This window comes from Coenobita brevimanus, chromosome 26, assembly GCF_032717465.1.
Source record: "Coenobita brevimanus isolate Jiangsu-jjx chromosome 26, ASM3271746v2, whole genome shotgun sequence".
Lineage (NCBI taxonomy): Eukaryota > Metazoa > Arthropoda > Malacostraca > Decapoda > Coenobitidae > Coenobita > Coenobita brevimanus.
The window spans coordinates 44,462,814-44,486,838 of NC_136979.1; the positions used below are offsets into that span (position 1 = coordinate 44,462,814).

The window sequence follows — 24,025 nt, forward strand, 5'->3', positions numbered from 1 at the left end:
ACTTCATCTCATATGTTGTCTTCGATTTGTTTAAATGCTTACGTAACATCTATCCAACTATCTTTAGCCCGACGCCCTAATCCCGCAAAGGTTGGCCGCAGACAAAACGCCTCCAAGTCGCTCTGTCACCCACCATTTGACTACCCTCCCCCCAACTCACTCCCCCCTCCTTCATACACCTCTCGACGCCATCCCTCCACCTCATCCTTGGCCTACCCCTCCCTCTTCCTCCCTCCACCTCACCTACATACACCCTCTTAGTCAGACTTTCATTCTCCATTCTCTCCACATGTCCAAACCACCTCAGTGTATTTCTCCTAATCTTCTCAACCACTTCCACATCCACCCCACAAAGTTCCTGCACTTCTTCATTCGTCAACCTGTCCCTCCATGTCACTCCACATGCTCCTCTCAAGTAACTCATTTCCAATTTCCACTGCTCTCACTCTTGACTTGTTCCCCTCTTGCAAGGTCCATGCCTCACTTCCATACGTCGGGGTAGGGATCACAATACTATCATGCAGTGACTTCTTAACTTTCATACTCACGTCCTTATTTCTCATCACTGCTTTCAGTGAACCAACAACCTTCCTTCCCTGCTGTACCTTTTCACTTCATCCCCCAACGTTCCATTCTTACTCATCACACTACACAAGCACTCACATTCTCCATATCCTCACCATCCAACTTCACTGTACATTCTGTGACTTCATTCCTCTCAAACACCATAACTTTACTCTTGTTTACATTAACTTTCAGATTCCTCTTCCTACACACTGTCCCAAATTCATTCACCAAACCTTGCAACTCCTATTCATCTTCACTCAACAATACTGTATCATCAGCAAACAGCAACACCGGAATCTTCCAAATCTCACCCTCATTCATTAGAGCCATCCCCACATCCACTGCCCTACCTTGCACCTCCTTTATAACCCCATCCATGTATATATTAACCCCTTAACCGCAGGGTGTCACTTTCGTGACGCTTGGGAGCAAGGGATCATACCGCGGGACGTCACTATCTATCTATCTATCTATAGCCCGACGCCCTAATCCCGCAAAGGGTGGCCGCAGACAAAACGCCTCCAAGTCACTCTGTCACCCACCATTTGACTCCCCTCCCCCCAACTCACCCCCCCCTCCCTCATATACCTCTCAACTCCATCCCTCCACCTCATCACTATTGTGATTCTGTGTTATTTTGAATTCGCCTGGGCTTTCAAGTGGTGGCTTGTATCATCTATCAGTACTGCCAATGTCCAACACTAGTCAGCACTCCTAATCTCATCTGTACTCCCATCCATTGTTGACAATTTAGCCATTTCTCCTCGTTCTTGACTCCCCTCCCTACCTCCCCTCCATTACCCTCTCCTCTCGCCTGCCCAGCCGTGCTATGCTAAGTAAATCATCCCTGGAATTTTCCACTGATTTCATCCATTGAAATAAACCCTATGTCCTATTCTTATACCAAATAATATATACAAAAAAGAAATAAGGTAAGTGATAGTGCCATACACCTGGAATTGGCTAATTATCACCTGAGAACACCTCACGTGCACTCGTTCGCTAATTTTCGCTGTTTATTTCCCCTTGAAATATGCCGTATAATCTATTCTCGTAATAAAAAGTAATCCCTCTAATATCCGAACACCCAATATCCGAACATCCCCACTAACCGGACATAATCATCCTGGGATCCAATATTCCCAAAATGGGCCAAAAACCGCAAAAAATTCGAAAAAAATCTGACTTTTTTCCCACCCGTAATTTGAAATTGCTGCCTGGCACCGAACAGCTGTTACACCATGGTCCCTTTACCCCTTCCTTCCTCCCCCCTCCCCTGTCAGGGTTGCCATTTGGTATTTTTCATTACCAAGTGTGGGCCAATTTGGTAATGAAAAATTCATTTGGTAATGAATCAGAATAATGCATTACCAAATGGATTTTTCACATGTATGAGGATACACAGGATGGAGATGGTGGATTGTTTGCTCTCTCTGATTAATCTGCTACCCTACATAGAGTGTTAATAATCAACATGGTGTTAATTATAAGGAGAGTGATTACAAGTATTTCCACTTGTATATATAATTAGTGAAGAATAAATGCTAGCTTTATGAATTTGGTAATGAAAAGTTAAATTTGGTAATGAAAGTTGAGGAGATTGGTAATGTGGCCGTTGTGATCTGGCAACTCCGTTACCCCGCCATCATCAACAGTCACAGCTTAACTCCAATCGAGAGCAGATGCTCATAGCAGTGGAAGCTACAGGTGCTTGTTTTTTGTGAATAAACAGTGAATAAACTGCAATACCTCGCCACTAGAACACACAGGAATTTACAGTGTTACGAAATTAGAATTCAGAGTGCAGAGGATTAACTGTGGACTGCAAACTGGCGGTTCAAACCAGTCCAGGAGCCAGGGACTTGTAAGTACCCAGAATGTTTAATATTGTATAAACTCACCTCTAAAACCTCATTTTATGGTTCTTTTGCATTTATTTCAGTCTTTTATGTCCCTTATTGGTGTGATTTGGGTCTTAAATAGGTGCTATGCATGTCCAGAGGGAGTTGTATAGGTATTTCTCTGAGTTAGGGTCCATAAGTACAAGTCCATAAGCTGGGGCCCAATACCCGGACAGGACCACTATCGGGACCTGCCTATGGCCCTATTACGTCGGATATTGGAGGGATTACTGTATATATATGAAAGGAAGGGAGAAGCCTAAGTGATATTTACATTCACCTGGAACTACCTAATTTATTATGTATTGTCTAGATATCCTGCCAATCATTTCATAGCGTATATATTAGCAGCTGTCACCACGCTGCTATTGGCAGCATTGCACTCCCCCTAGGCCTGCACACTGTATTCAGTTTACTGTCGTCTTTCAAAGTGAAACCACGTCGGATTCGCGTCTGTCCAATTCCGCTGCTTTTTAGCCCCATGCAAAGGGCCCTGTGACCTCTACCCTCTACTAAACCTCGTGTGGAAAGGGGTAAAGGGCTAAGTGACTGCTGTGGAACGTCAACTGGCTAATTTGTCAATGAAAATGATAGACAGTGACTACGATCTTTCTGGTGAGTAAAACAGTGCAAGTGGAAATGTAAATAATGTGTAAACAGCAAGTGAAAGCAATGAATGTAAATATAAGTGAACAGTGGAAAATAGTTTTATAAGTTACTGCAAGTGACAGTGCATAACACAGAGTACATAAAATAGAAATGTAAATAATGTAAATAAAATAGAGAATGTAAATAGAAATGTAAATGAGTAGTAACATAAGAATACGAGTATATATACTAGGAGTAATGAATGTGAAAGTTTCACTCTAGCATGTATGAATACTATGAGTTATGAAAGTGGAAGTGAAAGTGACAGATTCACTCTCAACGCTAGTATACAGGACGAGAAAGTGAATGCTACGTATTTTACTGAAAGAGAAACTGAATGCCTACAGTGACAATAAACTACTATTACTGAAGGAAACTTATGGATAAAGACTGTAGATATATATAAGTGTTATCTAGTAACAAAAATATAAAGTGTGAGTGTTTTTTTGAATAATAAATGACAGAACACCAGCGGTGAACGAGTGCAAGTGGGAAGGTCATACACGCTCGTAACTTTCATTGTTTTCACAGTGGTTTTTTTGGAGTATGGATTCCAAACTATTTAAGAATCATAGAATAGTGTTTCTAGTTATAATATCAGGCTGTGGTAATCATATTACGGATTGTTGGGAAGTTTAAAGTGGAGACTTCGTTACCCAACTTCAGAGGTCTCCACAAGTCCTATGGTACTCGACAAAGGCTCAACAAACATCCCAGGAGAAAGCTGAAGGTATGTGCCATATGCATATGTAATTTTAATATCCTAGGACTAATAACTGATTTTTGGCAAATATTTTTAGAGAGTCTGTCGGAGCGCGAATATGCCCGCGAGACACACAAGTCAAGCAAAAACAACCCCGCGGTTTACGGGTTTAGCCATGGAGACATCACACAACCCTGTTTCAGTCCCACACTGAGATCAAAGAACTCACTCAGCTTGCTATCCACTCGCACTGTAGCCCTAGCTTCTTCGTACATACTCTTCACAGCACTCAACAATTTCCCCTCCACTCCATATATTCTTAATACTTTCCACATACCTTGCCTATCTATTCTGTCATAAGCTTTCTCCAAGTCCATGAAGGCAGCATACACTTTCTTTCCCTTCTCTAGATACTTCACTAAACATCTTAGAACAAATATCTGATCTACACACCCTTTTCCCTTCCCAAATCCCCCTTGTTCTTCTCCAACCAGCTCCTATGTCATATGCCTAACCCTATCAATGAGTATTCTACATATATTTTTCCAGTCACAGTAAGAAGGTAAATACCCCTATGGTTACCACATACTTCTCTCTCCTCTTTTCCTCTGTATAAAAGAACAATTATACCTGATTTCCAGTCCTCTGGAACCCTTCCCTCTTCCCAAGCCAATCTACACAACTTCTATATCCACTCCACAACAATCTCACCCCCATACCTCAGCATTTCACCACACACATGGTACCTAATTTTGAAAAAAGTTTCTTCCATTACGTCGGAAACAAACGTAGGTACGGCTTAAGGAACATTATGATAAAACAAGAAGAAATCTTTCAGCAAGAGAAATGTAATTTACCACCCTCAAAATAGGCTGAAAAATGCGGAAGAGAAACTAGAGGAATACAAACAGAATTGGTAAGGTCTGTAGGCTGTATGCTTATACGAAAATATATGGGTTTCACAATTTTAGGGGAAGAAATGGAACAAAAAGATTTACCAATCAGAGGAAAATTACTTTCATCCAATGTGTTCTCGTAAGTTAGCATTCTGTTCCACATTATTCGTTCGATATTGCGCTTCCCAACACATTTCGGACCAACAGAGCATACAGTAATTTCTGCTCCTTAAAGTTAAGTGTACATTTACTGCTCATTCTTCTGTTCATTCTTATGTGTATGTGTGAAAGAGAGAGTATTGGTACAAACAGTAAGTATTCCATTAACCCCTTCATAGCTGCTGGTCTTGAACAACGCTTTACTGTACCGTTATCAGTGATGTTGAGTCAGGGAGAGCTATAAAAAACTGTGAACAATTATGGGAGGTGAACGAAGGTCACTGGTATGTTTACACGACCCTACTCTACCATCCCAAGCAGTCAGGTGGTCGCTTCACCTCAGATGTTTTCGCTGATATGTTTAAATGCTAATGTAACATGTGCAAGTATTTTATTCTTTCACAAATCATAGCAAATCACAAGATAGGTTTGGGAGGGAGGAAGCCAGGTTCACCAAACGAGTCTTTTCACATGGGTAAGAAAAAGAAACTGATTTTAAAACTCTGATAAAATGGTCCAGAGGCTGGCCACAGGAGCATGCGAATTTCTGAACTCACGGCCACCGAGGGGGCTAAACATACGCTTTACTTTAAGCAGTAAAAGCACCTTACCAAATCAGTCAATCCTGACAGTACTGTATGTTATATTTTTTCTGATTATTTCTGGGTTGGTAAATAAACATTTCTTGTTAAATCTGTCTCCTCGTTGTTTTTAATGTGTTCTGCTGTGACAATTGTTTGATCTGTCAATATAATGGTGGAAGGGACCGTTCTAACCTACAGTATGTGTTTAAACCTGGCATAACCCTGCTTAACTGCACCTAATAATTTAACCTAACCTGACCTCCTGTTGGGGAATTGGGAAACGAAATCCACATTTGAGTACATGAGTATCTACCACTGCGCTGGAAACAATTGTACGCATGGCTTAAGGAGCGTGATGGTGATAACAGGGAGGAAATTTTTCATCAAGAAAAAGTAATTTACCAAATTGAAAATTGTCAGAAAAATACATAAACAAGCTGAAGGAATATGAAATGAATTGGTAAGGTCTTTTAGCTCTTTTAAGTGGACATTTACCGGTAAACAAATCAGTCTAACAGCACGAGTTTTGCTCCTGCCGGATTAATCGTAATTTTGGACTATTCGGGCACCCCTCCACATCATATAGCCTGGATAATCGGGCTATATCTGTACAGTATAATTATCTATTTGCTGTATGTACTGTGTTAGTAATAATGAATTTGTGGTCTGTTAATTCTTGAATGCATTATGTTACTGTAGAACAAGCTTGTATGAACAATTAGAGACTAAAATGAATGAAGCAGCATGCAAAATAGTATCAGAAATATAAAATATGAGGGGGGAAGAGGGAAGGGGAGGCCGAGGATGAGATGGAGGGATGGGGTGGAGAGGTATATGAGAGAGGGGGGTGTGAGTTGGGAGCAGGGCAGTGAAATGGCGGGGGACAAGGCGTCTTGGAGGCAATTTGTTTGTGGCCACCCCAAATGGGATTGAGGCGTCTGGCAACAGATAGATAGACAGCTAGATAGATGAGTATATAGGTGGGGATGCTCACCATTCACTCACTCAATGTAGTGTTGCTTTGAGTGTCTGCCCTTCCTCTTTTCATTCCTTCCTCTTCTGTCTTTTTCCTTCATTCTTTCCTCTTCCTTCTGCCTACGGGTGACTTTACAGTCCCTCTTCTGTCTTTCCTTCATTCTTTCCTCTTCCTTCTGCCTATGGGTGACTCTACACAGCATGACAAGCCAAATGGTTTCCTGTTCACCACAAAACCATTTACTAAGCTGGGTGGTAACCATATAACCAAATTATGGCACCTGGTGGATTAGTGGATAATTAAGGCGCTCCAGTCGGATTGGGCCTGTGTAGATTTATATGTAAGGGGTGGTTGGGGTTTACTGCTCACGTAATGCCACTACGGGATGAGTGAGGCTGGCCACTATCATCTTAAAAGCCAGGACCAACTCTCCTAGCACCGGGCTTCTATGTTCCTCATGGGGCAATAAAGGATTGGATGATGGATGAATGGATAGATAAATATTTATGAGATGGTGTGCTAATGGAGCACGCCTGGCCTTCCTTACGGTGTTAGTGTTAGTGATTCTGGTTGTTTGCTTGTTATTTTATACATTATTATTGTAGAACAAACACCTGTGAACAGAGACTAAAATGAATAACATAGCACAAATAATAACATAATAAATAGGGAGTATAAACAATTACACAAACTGCCAACATTTCTTCACACCATTTTTATGGTGTTAGTAAAGTGATGTCAGATGCTTGCTCATTATTTTATACTATTGTAGAACTAACACTTGCGAACAAAGAGAGACTGAAATGAGTAATATAGCACAAAAAAATAACGTCAAAAATAAAGGGTATAAACATTTATGCAAACTGCCTTGCCTACCGTACTTTTCACGTCATGTACATTTTGTTATAGTACTGGTAATGTTGGTATTCTATTCAACCTTATATGCATACATCTTCATAGAAAAATTAATTGCAAACAATCTGACACAGAAATAAATAATGTAGCATGAAATATAAGGTCAGGAATAAGAATATAAACATTTGGGAGTAACTACTCGCTGCCTGGCAACCCCCAGACGACCTTGGGATGTAGTGAGGTGTGCGTGCAGGGCTGGCCAAAGTGTTAAAGTAACTCAAATGAAATTGATCCATGATAATAGTAAACTATTACAGAGGTTTATTTATGTTGTAAAGCATTTCTTGTACATACACTGTAATTCACCCATACAACTAGCAGATATTTCACAATCAGTTTAGGAATTAAAATTACAGTGACAAATGAACAGATGATCTGACAGTTGGTAACTCTTGGAAGGTTGTCTGTCCTGTAATCTGATTAGGAGGTTCTATAAATACTTCTCCAGATATGCCGAGGGAGCTGTGACTGTACAAACTCATCCACAGTGCCTCTCATATATATACTTCTTTATATAACATGCCTCATCTCACCCTCATCCCCATCCCATACCAACTTGGCTTTGACAGCCTTGCGGGTGACGCCGTAAAATTTGCGTGGCATCAGCTTGCGTTTGGTGGCTGTGAATTTCCATCCTATGTGACTGTGACAGTTTGAACATGTGGCTATCGTCCAGGCATACCTGAAAGTTAAGAAATTAACTGATACTCCCTAGCTCTTGTGACTTATTCGTGACTGAAATAAAACCATATGGCATTAGCTAGAGTAGAAAACTTGACTTGTCACAACCTTGTGGGTTAACCCATCGCATCTGTCATATATTTCCACCAACCCTTCTCCCAGCTGAGAATTTCTGAGAAAATTGTCTTTTTTTAAACCTTCATATCTCAGCTAATACTTAATCCAAAAATAAAAACTGTCATAATACTCACCAATCCTTCAACTTCAAGCTGATGGCCCCAGATTGTTTGTGAAGTGCATGTCATCAGACAGAGTGAGTGGGCAAAGGAGGCAATTTTTGTTGTTTTTTTTGCCTGTGTCCGTACTGTATGTGTGACAGACTAGCCCTCCACAATAATAACACTTCCAGAAGACTGCAGTCCACCACAAACACCATTTCTGTGTAGGTTTTACAAGTGTGACATGATTGCTGCTGTGAGTTCAGTAACTATAGCAACGGCCTTGAAGCATGCTTCCTCAGGTACAGGCCTGTGCGCCTGTTCGCCTTACCACTGCTCTACCATTCTACCACCAATGCCTTACACACACACACACACACACACACACACACACATGGAGATGTATGTTTCGCTTGACCTCTCGCTCGATTCTAGCACTGCTGTGCCACTAGAAGTCTGGGTATTAACTACAAATACTACTACTACAACTACCACTACCGTAACTACTAGTACTGCAACTACCACCACTACTACTACATAAAACATAACAAAAAATATTGTGAACAAAATAGTTACAGGTATTCACGTACTGTCCATAATCGAAAATATTTTCCACTGTAATTGAATTTTTTCCCTGTGATTTGTACTTTTTCATCATAGTAAATACATGAAAACTTTCAATAAAAAATAAGGCACTGACTTATCAATGAAACTAACTTTCTGTTTCCACCATTCACATAAATAGACACAGCGGTGGTGTGTGACTTGCCTCACCGTGCTTCCTCCTCCCTCCATTCTCCATCTCCCTTTCTCCACTCCACTGTATTTTCCACTAGAACGGAATTTTTTCCCTGTGTGAAAGGCTTGCCTCACTGCTCTTCCTCCTCCCTCCCTCCCTCCCTCCCTCCTTCCTTACAGATTTCACTAGAAAGGAATTTTTTTCCTGTGATTTCTTTTTCATCATAACAATCATACACACATGACGGCTTTCAATAAAAAATAGGGCACTGATTTCATCATGAAACAAACTTTCTGCTTCCAATATTCACGTAAATAGGCACAGCAGTGGTGCGAGGCTTGCTGCACTGCACTTCCTCCTCCCTCCCTCCTCCCTTTCTCCACTCCCTACCTCCTCTTCCATCTCCTCATCCGTGACAAAATCCCCCTCTCCAGGATCGTCAATACCCTCTGAACCATTCCCATCATCAGAAACAGCAGATGAATGTACAGGGGGAAATGTAGAAACAGCAGATGAATGTACAAGGGGAAATGATGGGCACACAGTGATCGACCCTCCTCGTCCGATGCATAAATATTGACACTCATCATGTTGGTGGCTTTCCTCAGAGGAAGAGACACTTTCACCACTCACAATTGGCGATAATGCCACCTTGAGTTCTCTCCCTATTGCACTATCATTAAGGCCTTTTATTTTCTGGCCTATGGGCTTCATTGGTGTTGAAGTCGGCAGCTGCAGGCGTTCAGCCAAGGATCTGGACACAGGGAAAACATTTTGCATAGGTCTATCCATTATGGAGGTACGTAGGTAACTGCAGCATGGCTCAGATGAGTGCAAGAGGGTTGCCACCGGCTGCATGTGGTGAAAATAACCCGCGGAATATTCACACAATGCCGCAAAACATTAGATCATGTATACATGCCACCTGGACGTCCCTGGGTCGTCACATATACATGTCACACGAACACGATGGGTTAATGGTACCTATCTATCTGTCTATTGCCAGACGCCTTAATCCCATAAGGGGTCGCCACAAACAAATCGCCTCCATGTCACCCTTTCCCCCCCATTTCATTGCTTTGCTCCCAGCTCACACCCCCCACTCTCATATACCTCTCCACTCCATCCCACCATCTCATCCTTGGCCTCACCTCCCTCTCCCCCCCTCCACCTCACTCACATACTCTCTCCTCATCAGTCTATCACTCTCCATCCTCTCCACATGGCCAAACCACCTCAATGTATTTCTCCTAACGCTTCCCATCACATCTACTTCCACAGCACAACGCTTCTTCACTTCATCATTTGTCGGTCTCTCTCTCCATGTGACTCCACAGGCTCCACTTGTGTAACTCATTTCCACTGCTCTCATTCTTGACTTCTGTCCCTCCAACGAGGTCCAAGCTTCACTTCCATATGTTAGAGTTGGTATCACAATACTGTCATGTAGTAGCTTTTTCACTTCCATGCTCACTTCCTTGTTTCTTAGCACTGCTTTCAAGGAACCAGCAACCTTCTTCCCTGTTGTACCCTTTCAAGCACTTACCCTCTAAACTTCCAACCTTACTTATCACACTATCCAAGTACTTAACCCATGGATTGTGAGCCACAGCTCAGGTTGGGTAGTGTCCCGTTGCGAACCACAGCTCAGGCTGTGCTGGCCGTGCATCACTGTAAACAACTCGACCCCTATGCAAACTTATGCATGGCGCTACGCAAAGATGGAGAGAAAGACATTTTTTCTTTCCACCAGATGATGCCCTGGATATTTATCTTCAAATTTATGATAAACAAAAACGTTTTTTTTTGTTTTCTTCATTTTTTCACTACTCCCCTATGTAAATTTATGAATGGCCCTACATAAAGACAGAGAAAGAAAGAGAGAGAGAGAGAGAAAGTTTTTTTTTTTTTTTACCAGATGATGCCTGGATGTTTGTCTTTGTTTACGATAAAAAAAAAAAAAAATCATTTTTTGCACACCACAGGGTGGGATAAAAAAGGCTAACTGCGCAATCTACAGGCTAAACACACTCACATTTTCCATTTCCTCCTCCTGGGAGTTGCTTCCCACATACATTTAATCCTCTCGAATTTAAATCCAATTGTTATAAGTATTTAATGAATGGAGGATCCCTTTAGGCACATGGACTTACTTTTTTTCCTTTGTTTTCCCTCCTCCATTCAAAAAAAAAAAAAAAAAAAAAAAAAAAAAAAAAAACTCACTGTACATTCACTGACTTCACTTCTCTTGAAGACCAAAACTTTACTTTTTCCTACATTCACCGTTAGATTCCATTTCTTACACATGCTCCCAAACTCAATCACCAAGCCTTGCAGCTCCCCTTCGTCTTTACTTAACAACACAGTATCATCTGCAAAACAACAGTACAGGGAGTTTCCAAACATTGCCCTCTCTCACTACGGCTGCTCCAACATCCACTGCCCTACCTAGTATCTCTTTTATAACCCCATCCATATACAGACTGAACAACCATGGAGACATGACACATCCCTGTTTCAATCCAACCTTCAAATAGAAAAATTCACTCAGTTCACTATCCACATGCACGGCAGCCTTTGCACCCTCATAGACTCTTCACAGCATTCAGCAACTTCCCATCTACTTCATTTATGCTTTATACTTTCCACAATCCTTGTCTATCCACTCTGTCATATGCTTGTTCCAAATCCATGAAGGCTGCATATAACTTCTTTCCCTTCTCTAGAAACTTTTCCACTAAATATCTAAGAATGAATATCTGATCTACACAACCTCTTCTCTTCCTAAAACCTCCCAGTTCTTCTCCAACTAATTCCTCTGTTCCTTCCCTAACTCTGTCAGTATCCTACTATATACTCTTCCCATTACACTAAGACAAATGCCCCTATGATTACCACACACTTATTTTTCCCCTTTTCCTTTGTACAGGGAAATAATTATACCCGACTTCCATTCGTCCGGGACTCTACCTTCCTCCCAGGCCAATCTGCACATCTTCCACATCCACTCTGCTACTGCCTCTTCCCCGTGCTTCAGCATTTGATCACACACACCATCATTTCCTGTGGCTCTCCCCATTTTAAATTTCTTCATTGCTTCCACAACTCTCATCCTACTGATTTCTTCCTCTCTTCTCACATCCCTCCTTCTCCCAGCCATTCCCCAGCCACGTATACTTGCATTACTTTCATTCTCTATGTTTAACAATTCCTTAAAGTGTTCTCTCCATCTGCTCACGTTTTCTCCCATCTCCACTAGTAATTGTTTTGTTTCATTTCATTTTTAAAAGCTCCAACATGCTTGCATGCGTCGACCTTGGTCAACCTAATGGCGGCTCTCTATGCTGCATGATCTATTGCAGCCTCCCTGTTCAGTCCCTTAACCCTGAGGTCACACTTAATGACCTCGTCCCATGTCCTTCTCGGTCTACCCCTCATAACCCCACCACAATATTAACACTTCTCACCTTCCTCACCCAGTTATCATCCCCCATCCTCTCCACATGCCCAAACCATCTCAATCTACCTCTCATCACAACACCAATACACTCTAGTCCCATCCTACCTCTCAACTCTTTCATTGCAAACCCAGCCCCCCCAGACCTTGCACGCAGGGACGCATTACACATACCTAATCATTGTCATTTCTGTATGTCTAAGCCTAACTTCCTTAGCACCCTGTCTAACTTTCTTTACCTCTATCCATAACATTTTCTTACATTCCCTCCAATTTACACTCAAGTTCCTTCCAAATTCCTCATCCACTCCCTTACTATTCTTTTCACCTCTCTTCCTCTCTACATATAACTGTCTTTTCCGTCTCTCAACTTTTTCCACGGCCCTGCTTCTCATCCACTCACTATACGGTGTTCGACAACAGTATTAAGAACTCTGCGTCCCTCCTACGAAACAAAACTTTCAACACTGAAAAAACATGTAAATAATATATTATATTTACCTTTAATGCTTGGTAGGGTATCCTTTGCACTTCTTCAAGGACCTGAGACAGCGTGGAAGTGAAAGGGCGAGGTTCCTCAGGTGCTGGGGTGGTATTCTTGCCCAGGACTCACATATGGCTGCTTCCAGCTTAGGCAGAGAGCTCACGTCCTTCCCTTGGAGATTCTTTCTTACAAGGTACCAGAGGTTTTCTATCGGGTTGAGGTCCGGGCTATTGCCTGGCCAGTCTTTCATGAAGGAGACCTCGCAGTCACGAAGCCAGTTGGTGACCGATTTGGCTTTATGAGCAGATGCACCGTCCCGCTGAAACACTCGTGCACCTGTGAGCTCGAAGGACTCAGGTAAATGATCACAAAGAAGCTCCAGGTAAATGTCCTGATTCACTCTGCAGTTCTTGGGAAGCACAACAAGCTTCCCCAAACCCTTCCCAGAGAAACAGCCCCATACCATAAGTGAATCAGGGTGTTTAACTGTGCTCTCCACGTAACGGGGGTCAAGCGGGTCACTACCTCTGCGCCGGTACACACGCGCTCCTCGATTACAGGTAACACTAAACGTTGCCTCATCAGACCACAACACTGACAACCATTGGTCCTCACCCTAGTTAAGGTACTTGTTAGCAAAGGCAAGCCTACGAAGTCGCTGGTAACATGTGAGAAGAGGTTTTCTCACAGGCCTGTGGCTTGTGTAACCAAGTTCATAGACTCTTCGAGACACCGTGCGCACTGAAACCTCACCAAACACTTCCGAGTTGCTTTCCTTAATTTTCCTTGCACTCACATGAGGATTAGACTCCACTGCACGTTTTAACACATTAACAGACCTCAGGGGAGTTTTCCTGGGCCTACCAGACCGCGGCTTCTTTATAAGAACGTCACCACTATTTTCCACTCGAAAACGGGCTCACCACCTCCGCACCGTCGATTGAGCCACACCAACCAAATCACTAATTTCCTTCGTGGGGTGGCCTGCCTCCTTTAGAGCAATGATCTATGATATGATTTCACTCGAAAGTTCATGGGTAGGGGCCATAACAAAGTGGCGAAAGCCAAAACACTGCGGGACACTAGGTAAAAAATGGCGCAAGACAGGGAGGAGCAGTAGAGTTCCTCTCTTTCATGCAGACCGTAGGCAACTGAGGCGGCAGCCAACCAGCGCGCAGTAAGGCCTCAGACTGTTGTGACGTCATGTTAGCGGCCCAAACATCTGGATCAATTTTTAGTACCAAAAAAAGGGTGATTTTTTTTCGCCAAAAGTATTGAGCACCCTGAAATAGACACTCGATACTTTTGTCGAGCACTGTATGCTTCCTTCTTTTGTGCCACAGCCTCTCTCACCTCTTCATTCCACCAAGCTGTTCCCTGCACCCCCTTTCATCTTCTCTTTACCCCACACACCACCTCACACGCTGAACAGATTTCTTCTGTGAATATTTTGCACACATCTTCCACGTCCCCCATCAGCTCCAATCCATATTTACCTAATTGCACCTCCACTTCCCTCTTATATTCTGCCTTTTTTTCCCTCCTCTTGTAACTTTTCCATCCTCTTTGTATGGACTATGTCTTCCTGTCCTTCCCTTCTTCTATTTCTCCATTCCATTTGGACTTTGGTTCTGGCCACCACCAAGTGGTGGTCAGAAAGTCCACTCCCCCAACCTCTATATACTCTTGCATCCATTATACACCTTATCCTTTCATCCACACACACACATAATCGATCACTGCCTTCTGTTCATTCAGTTCACCACCCACCCTTCTCATCACTCGCCACATATACCTATGGATCATATTGTGCCTGAAGAGGGTATTAGATATCACCAATCCCCTCCCGGCACAAACGTCCACTAAAGCACTGCCATTCTCCTCCATCTCTGCAGGCACACCCCACTCACCAACTATGCCATCCACCTTCACATTCCTTACTTTTCCATTCATATCAACAGTCAAAAATATTCCCTCATTCCTTTCAAACTTTTCCATGCAAGTTTCCACGTTTGTCCAGAACTCTTCTCTCACTCCGCCTGCATGATCTTGCATTGGCGCATACACACACACAGTCCCCCACATTTGTAGTCCAACTTTCAATCATACCCACACAATCCTTGAGCCAACTGATCCAATACTTTCTTACATTCTCCTTCCATCTGTTACTCACATTACATCCTCCTTCTTATGCCCTCTCATTCTCACCTACTCCCGCACATATACCCCATCCATACTCCCATTCTCTTACACTCTCACCTCTCCATTAAAAGCTAATCCACATACATCCACTTTCACACCCTCAAGCACCTGGACAATCTCTCTTTCTTTCACCTCATCATTTGCACCCCTTACATTCCATGTAATTATCCATGTCATGTCTTTGTTCAGTCCTTAGTCGTCACCTTTAGGTCACTCCTGGTCCGAGGCTTCTTGCTCATATTTTTAGTTAGTTTTCTGGGGAGGGGCACTAACCCTCCGCCAACCCACTTGTTGTCACATAGGGAACACATGTTGGTTGGTTATAAGGTTACCACCTAGTGCTGTAAATGCTTTCCTGGTTTCTATCTATCTATCTATCTATTGCCAGACGCCTCAATCCCGTTTGGGGTGGCCACAAACAAATCGCCTCCAAGTCGCCCTGTCCCCCGCCATTTCACTCCCCTGCTCCCAACTCACACCCCCCTCTCTCATATACCTCTCCACCCCATCCCTCCATCTCATCCTCGGCCTCCCCCTCCCTCTTTCCCCCTCCACCTCACTCACATACACTCTCTTCGTCAGTCTTTGACCCTCCATCCTCTCCACATGGCCAAACCACCTCAGTGTGTTCCTCATAACGCTTCCTATCACATCCACATCAACACCACAACGCTCCTTTATATCCTCATTCGTCAGCCTGTCTCTCCATGTGACTCCAGAGGCTCCTCTTAAATAACTCATTTCCACGGCTCTCACTCTTGACTTGTGTCCTTCCAACAACGTCCAAGCTTCACTTCCGTACGTTAGAGTTGGTATCACAATACTGTCATGTAGTAACTTTTTCACTTCCATGCTCACTTCCCTGTTTCTTATCACTGCTTTCAAAGAACCAGCAACCTTTCTTCCCTGCTGTACCCTTTCAAGCACTTCACCCTCCAAACCTCCATCCTTACTCATCACACTACCCAAGTACTTAAACGTACTCACATTTTCCAATTCCTCACCATCCAACCTCGCTGTACATTCACTGACTTCACCTCTCTCAAAGACCATCACTTTACTCTTCCCTACATTCACCTTTAGATTCCTGGTTTACAGGAAATTATTTGGCTTGCCACTCAATGCAGAGCTAACCTACACACAGAGTACCACTACACTAAGTGGGTGGATGACGAACGCCTCCAACCACCACATTAATGGTGCCAATATTAAAATTCTCAGGCTCTTATGACTCATTCACAGCAGAATAAAGTCACCTGGCATTAGTTGGAATAGAATGTTATTAGTTGTCCTGACCATGAAAGAGTTAATTCTCATTAGAGAACTTATTTTTAGAATGTTAATAGTTGTCCTGATGATGAAAGCGTTAATTCTCAACAAAGAACTTACTTTTAGAAGGATTATCCAGTCAAAGAGCGACCTACGGTTATGCATATTTTTAACATGTCCTACAAACGGAAGTACGAGTTTCATTATTCCCTTATTTGAACCTCATGTACCTGGATCATTTATGTCTTCCATAACTGTTTGATATATGATATACCTCCATTACCAAGACATTGTATGAAAGCTTCATATTCTCCAGTTAAGGCATACCTGTACAGGTACCGTCACCGTCCACAATAAGTACCCCAGGCTAGCTGTAGTCAGTGCCATACCGGGGTTGCGTGTCCAAACATATCCCTCTCCCACATAATAGCAGATGATTATCTCGGATCAAGCTATCTCAGATTCGTTCACATATTCAAAACGTTACCGAACCTACCACATTCCGGCAGCCATCATGATGGGCTCAGAAGGCGTCAGAGGTGTGAATGGAAAGGTGAGCAGCAGGAAGACATGCCAGTTTGTGTAACATATTACGCTATAAGTTACATACAAGTGAAAACCATTACTCAACACATTTAGTCCGTGAATCCAATGGTTGCATATAATGTACCATATTACGCTATAAGTTACATACGAGTGAAAACCATTACCCAACACATTTAGTCCGTGAATCCAATGGTTGCATATAATGTTCCGTTGTGTCTTCACACACGGTCATTGCAAGGTCTTGTTCCCTCCCCAGATGCACGTGCAACACTCATTCAAGATCGTCACTTTCTTCACTTTACTGGTCTCTCCTGTGTTTCTTCAGCAGAATTCGAGCGCTTCATGTGATATTTAAGTAAGTAGTGGTATTTACAGTTGTTGAAATTAGACAACCCATTACATTGGGTGCTTTTGTATATTTTCAGTGCGTCCACCAGGTGGCAAGTTCCTATTATTTAAGGACATATATCGACATGTGTTATGATGTTATATCTGAAAACGTCCGCTCTGCATAAAATTAAGTGCAAAATCAGTGCAGAAATGAAATTTTACCTAATTTGCTGGAGGATGTTAATTCTTTGTGACGTTCAAATACTATATGCAGGGAATTATCATTTAAACAAACAAGGTATTGCAGAAATGGAAGGAAGCGAAAGACCTCCACTTCAGCAGCCTTGTACCCAGGACAACAGACCAGCAGTAATATCAGGGAGTAGGAGGATAGTTGGCTGCTACATGGCTAGGCAAGGCATACATGAGATAAGCCGTAGTATGGGCATCAATAGGAAAACAGTGCAGAGATGGGTGAGACGGTATCAGAAGGAAAGTCACGTCAAAGCCAGGCCTAGATCTGGACGGCCAAGGGTGACATCCCCTGATGATGACAGGCGACTAGTGGAGCCTGCAGCGCAGAATCCATTACAGATGTTGCCTTGACCCAGGATAGGGAAATGCATTGCAGCATAGTGACAACATGGAGATGACTGAAAGAAGCAGGGCTGCAGTGTCATGTGCCAGCACAGAAAGAAATGTTATCTGAGGTCAATAAAATGCTTTGTTTACGATTTGCCGAACAGTATGTCAATGAACCAGTAAAATTTTGGCGCAGTACGATCTTCTCAGATGAGAAATACTTCACATCAGTTTCGGCAGATAGGCAACACTGTTGGCGCCTCATTGGCACAAGGTATGAGGCTCAGAACATTCAGGAACAAAGTAGAAGTGCTCGCGTTAGTGTGTCCTTCCATGGGTGGATATGGTAAGAAGGGCTTGGTGAACTAGTGCTGATAGAGGGTCATTTCACCAGTGAGCAGTATGTAAATATTTTGGAGACCACTTTCTTGCCAGCAGTTTGTATGTATGGAGTTCCAGAACCTATGCCAATTTGGTTAGTTCGGAATCGCTCACCAATTCACACCAGCCACATCGTGAGGGATTGGTTCTCTATACATCCTGCAATTCAGTTGATCGACTAGCCTGCTAATGGTTCTGATCTCAATCCCATTAAGAACCTTTGGGCATTTATGAAGCAGGAGTGGGAAGTGGAAGAGAAGACGTGAACATGTGTGGAGAGGAGGGCAAGAGAGATATGGGATGGGATGAGAGGGCAGCCAAACATCTGCAGTAGCCTGACAGATTCCCTTCCAAGCAGGCTGCACAAGGTCACTGAAGCACAGGGAGGCTGGACCAAATACCAGTGTGTATTGTGACCCTATACATAGGTAGCAGAATTATACTGGTGCAATATATAAATACTGTAGTTTTCACTACCACATAATTGTAAGAAATCCTTATTAGTTTGTGGCAACTGTTGCAGATTAATTATGGTTGCTAACATTGCCCACAAAAACTATAGTTTGTGACAGTGGAAATAAATACATATTTAGTCAATTACATGCCCCCTAGCATCATTCCCTCCTTTCTCTGGCGTCTAGAAATATCTAAAATACGGTCATATTGTGATTAACTGCCGTGCATTACTCACCCATGATAACAAACTCTTTCCTCACTAAGGATAAACAAGTTTATCTGGCACAGGAGACCTACAGCATCCTGTCCATCACCACCCTCACTCATCACTTTCAGCCATGATTTGAAAAGGATGCACCTCAGGGAATTATGACCTATTAACACCCAAATTGTTCACCACAGAGCAACACCACCACCCATAATTTTGTTCATACCTTATTGTTTCAGTCTCCTATATACTGTAAGTGCTTTGTTAATTAACAAATTTTATACAATTACAATAGAAAAAACATAACACTCCAGCGACTGATTCGAATGAACACTGCGCTACACATTCCAAACCATGTGGTGCAATACAGCTTCGAAAAAGAGAGAGAGAGAGAGAGAGAGAGAGAGAGAGAGAGAGACAGACAGACAGACAGACAGAGAGAGAGAGACAGAGAGAGAGTGAGTGAGTGTCTGGGGTCGGGGAGGTATACCTACAGTGTATGGATGCACAACCCCGTTTTGGTGCTGGCTACGGCGAGTCTGGGGTATTTACTATGGACGGTGACTGTACTTTCACAATTTTACTCAGTACTTAAAAATAATCTGCTGCTTCAATGCTCGTTATTTGCATCACAACTCTGTACATTTTTGCTAGAAACGAAAGATACAGTGCCATGAGTAATATCAAATTAATAAAACTCACTCGGGGAACCAAGAGTGTTCAGTGGAGGGTCGGCCGTAGTATGAGAGGCTGGAGGCTTTACTAAGGGTCATCATCTCGTGGACATAGCCACCTGGGTTGACAAAGGTACCCTGAGGTCCCTCCACTGACATGGAGAATATGTCAGCAGTGTCACCAATAACTTCCGAACACCGCACACATGTCAGCATCTTACACTGTAATAACCAAAGCAAAATTATAACCTGGGGGGGGGGGGAATCAGCATACACCTTACACTATAATAACCATAAACAGCTGCCAGGGCTATAGGGTTATAACCAGACAAATACCTTACACACACACACATACAGCCAAAGGAGGGTATCACAGGTAAGTTACAACCAGTCAAACAAACCAAAATGTATTGTTGCCTCGAGAGAAAGGGGCCTATGCTTCCCCTCTTACTCACCTTTATACTCTTTCTCTCCTTCCCCCCTCTTTGTACAACTCTCCACAACAGGGTCCACAGATGAATGAGCCTATTGGAAGAATGTCCTTGCACGGGGTTAGCCTACTGGTAACATGTTCATGATGTCACTCTTCTACTGCGTGTACATCACATCTATGTCACTCCTGACGACCAACAAACACACTCTCAGTGTTTTCTTGACCAATGATGGGTTATAAAATTATTCTCACCAGAGAGAGGCAGTGTCAACCATGGGTTCACCCTGTTTCCCCTTTCATTTCGCAAGGGAAAGTTAGATTGCTCTTAGCCTTCACGAAAGGATGTGTTGAAGTGCCTTGTCCTAAACCTCAGCTCTCAGTCATTCTCAGCTTGTCAGCCTCTAGTGTGCTGAACCTAGCACTCAGTCATATAAGTGTACCCACACACCTGTCACCTGCCCCAACTGCTATTTAATATTAGCAAAGTACCCATTATTAATTAATTTACTGCAACAATTGGGTTGCCCCAGTGGTAATTCCAGCCTGACTGAATGTCTTCCCCTTTGTGGTGGATATTAGTGCCAAAGAATTAGGCCTTGTATTGCAGTGCAGTGATAATAACAGGGGTGTACTAAAAGTTGGGTGGCTGTTAAGAATTCCTTTGTGTTTCCTCTTGCAACCAAATTATGTGTGGTATGAATGGCTAATGAAAGAGAATTTCAGTACTTGTGCAGCTTCAAAATGTTTTATAATTACCTCCAATAAACCTGCAAATATCCATCCCATTATTTTGTAGAATAAGTTAATTACACTCAATTAATGAGAACAATTACTGCTAATGAGACCAATCAATAACTGATAATATAACTGTCTGGAGGTGGGTTTGCCATACCCAGGGTAAGATAAGATGCACCTTAGCAACCCGAGGCATCTATCCTAATTCATCCATCCATCATCCAATTCTACATTGCCCCATTAGGAGCGTAGGAGGCTGGGGCTAAGCAATTGGTCCTGACATTTAAGATGAGAGTGAATCTATCCTAATCAATATATAAAATATTTCTAAGAGAAGAACCCCCTGTTCACAACAATAGTAGTCATCTTTAATCCTTTCCCCACCACCATCTAAGGATAGGGTAAGGGTAACCAGAATTGTTGTCACTGTTGGTGTGGCCCTAGGCTCATCTGAACTTAAACCCAATGGAGAGCATGAAACTGACTACTTTAGCCAAGTGCTCCCAGAGATCTTTCACTGAGGTTATGCTAAAAGATATTCTGTGCTCCAAGGGTGAGGTGCATGAGGCATGCAAATGTGTTGTGGCATAAGGGGTACAGTGAACTGTTCAGAAGCAGCCTAAGCAGAGAAAGGTGATCAGCAGATTGCAGTATGGTTAGGTGAACTTGTGTGTGTCTGGGCAGGGCTATTTCTGTGGGATGCATGTCTGGTGGGGGCTCATGAAGGGTACTTGACTGTAGGTTCTGAATGGCTGTGATGACTCATGTTACTGTGGTGAAGGGATTCGGTTAAGTGTAAGGAAGTCTGAAGTATCACTAAATTCTGACATGACTAAACGGATGTATCAAGGGTGTCGTACAGGGGTGCTTGGGTCAAGGAGAGCCAGAGTGTCGTCTTTTATGATTCTTCTACCACCCAACAGTTTTTCTAAGAAGGGATTGTATCAGAACGGATAGGTCAGATACAGTACAGCTTTCTGCAGCACTTTCACCCTAATAGGAATAAATCGTTTTGCACTAAGTGAAACAGAATACTAAAGTTGATCAGACCACGAGAGGCTTAACATTACAAGCATATTAAGTAACCTTTGAGAGTACTGATAAGATGTATCTGAGGCGCTGAGTGGGTGTGTTGAGGCCGAGCAGAGCCAGGCGGTGGGAGTCATCCAGGGGTAGGTTGATGGCCGCCCAGTGTGACAAATCCTGGGGGTCTCGTGGCAGCTGGGGAGAGAAGGGGGGGGGGGGGAATTAATCTGAAAGTGTAGCTACTTTATTTACACTGAATGAGAACAGCAAAACCCAGTTCTCTACTATCTCTTGTGAGGTACAAGTGATTAAACTCCCATACTCCATTACATGTAAGGGTAGATGATAACCCGGTTCCCATTGTGGCATTATACAGTAGTCCTTCATTTATCCAATCGTGCAGTATCCAGACGTGTTCATTATCCGGATGCTGGACCCTGGCTCTATAAAACCATTATCCAAATTTACTTGCTATTATCCAGACGTAAAAGTCCCCAAGAACTTCGGCAGGCCAGCCGACATGTTCAAACATTTGGTATCGTGGCTGCTGGGCTCAAGCCATGAGGGGGAAGTAGGCTACAACCCACAACTAGAGCTAAAATATCCGTCCGCCCCCGTACTTAATGGTCAAAGTGACGTGCTCATCCAATTACACCCAGCGAACCTCCAGCACCCGTGTAATATGGCTGTAACCCACAAGTGGTGACAAAACATCCATGTGCATCCCCACCGAATGTCCACGGTCGAATGGCCACCGGGCTTAGTCTCTCCTAACTGTCACTGAGATTATAACAGACTGCAAGCCACAGTACATGTTCGGTGACAGCAACTGTCCGCCTCTCTACTGAACATTCCAAGTCGCCTGGTCATGTTGAGCTGAGCTTCCGCCTGGCCACTTGGCGTCTAACAGACTGCAAGCCAAAAGTAAATGTACAGTCCGCTTGTGACAGAAGGGTGAAAATCCTGCTCACGGCCTCACTTCTCCCCCTCTCCTATTCCTTCTCCATACCCTCCTAGTTCCTCCTTCACTCCCTCAGTCCCTACCCTCCTCCGTGGTGATAACACTGACTCATGAGTTCTCAAATTTTTTTGTGATTTATTTGACTACAATTGCCGTATCAAAATTTAGCAAAATCCACGAGAAAGCTCATGAAATTCTGCATCAAGACATACTTAACTCTTTGAAGGTGCTGGCAAAACATTGCACCTGGGTGGTGGGAATTTATATGAAGGTAAGTTTTACTCCTTAACACTTTATTCTCACTGCATTTCTGTACTTTTACTTATCAGTTTTGTGCATTTTTATTAGCTTATAGTATAAACACCAGCAAAGATGATGGTATACAATTTATAGCAATACAGTATAACTAATTTCCAGTGGCATCTTTCCTGTCACTTCTTATTGCTTTTCTTTCCTTTACAGGTGGCTTTGCATTGGGTGACAGGCCAGATGGTTTCCTGTGAGCCAGGAAACCGTTTACAATGCTGGGTGGTAACCACATAACCAAACCATATGTGCTCCCTACATGTCAACAAGTGGGTTGGTGAAGGGTTAGTGCCCCTCCCCGTAAAACATATAACTCAAAGTCAAATGGCCACCCCTTACGGTATTATAGCGTCTGGCAATAGATAGACAGTTATGCACTCACTTGATGTAGTGCTGCCTATTTCTTCCTTAGCCATTGTCTGTGCCTGCCCTCCTCTCTTTCTCCCATCTTTCCTGTCACTTCTTCTTACCTTTCTTTCCTTTACAGGTGGCTTTACATTGAGTGACAAGCCAAATGGTTTCCTGTAAGCCAAGAAACCATTTACAATGCTGGGTGGTAACCATAAAACCAAACCATACGTGCTCCCTACGTGTCAACAAGTGGGTTGGTGAAGGGTTAGTGCCCATCCCCGTAAAACAAATAACTCAAAGTCAAATGGCCACCCCTTACGGGATTATGGCGTCTGGCAAAAGATAGATATTTGGCCATGGACTTTTTTTTTTTTGAGCCCCAGGGGCAATCACTCATCACAGATAACTGAGTTTCAAACTGTCTTCAATTTTTTATGGATTTTTGTTGTTTACTGGTATGCATTGTTTACTTGAAGTTTAGCATAAATATGGATAATCCTATGTGTGTTTTGATGTCTCAATATGGCAGAATGACAGGAAAACAGTGCCAAAATTAGGAGGGGTACTGTACATACAGCACCGTATAGGTAAAGTGTTTTTTGGTTTTCAGTGTGTTTTTTTTTTTCATGGTTTTTGT

The 24,025-nt window shown here is 43.0% G+C and overlaps 2 protein-coding genes across 3 annotated transcripts in view; one reads left to right on the forward strand and one right to left on the reverse strand.

Annotated features, from left to right (window-relative positions):
* Positions 1–24,025, forward strand: part of TTLL15 (tubulin tyrosine ligase-like 15) — a 180,488-nt gene that overhangs the window by 85,971 nt on the left and 70,492 nt on the right. The gene's annotated exons all lie outside the window — the stretch shown is intronic.
* ohgt (E3 ubiquitin ligase component cereblon) overlaps positions 1–24,025 on the reverse strand; it is a 79,079-nt gene that overhangs the window by 21,918 nt on the left and 33,136 nt on the right. Inside the window, exons 7-9 of one of the 2 annotated variants that reach the window (XM_080268192.1) lie at positions 21,831–21,965; positions 19,605–19,798; positions 7,612–8,031 (exon numbers count right to left, since the gene is read on the reverse strand). In XM_080268192.1, the coding sequence (XP_080124318.1) occupies positions 7,860–8,031; positions 19,605–19,798; positions 21,831–21,965 (501 nt within the window). In that variant the 3' untranslated portion in view covers positions 7,612–7,859. Of the gene's footprint in view, positions 1–7,611; positions 8,032–19,604; positions 19,799–21,830; positions 21,966–24,025 lie in introns of those variants that run through there. The other variant, XM_080268193.1, reaches the window with a different exon arrangement.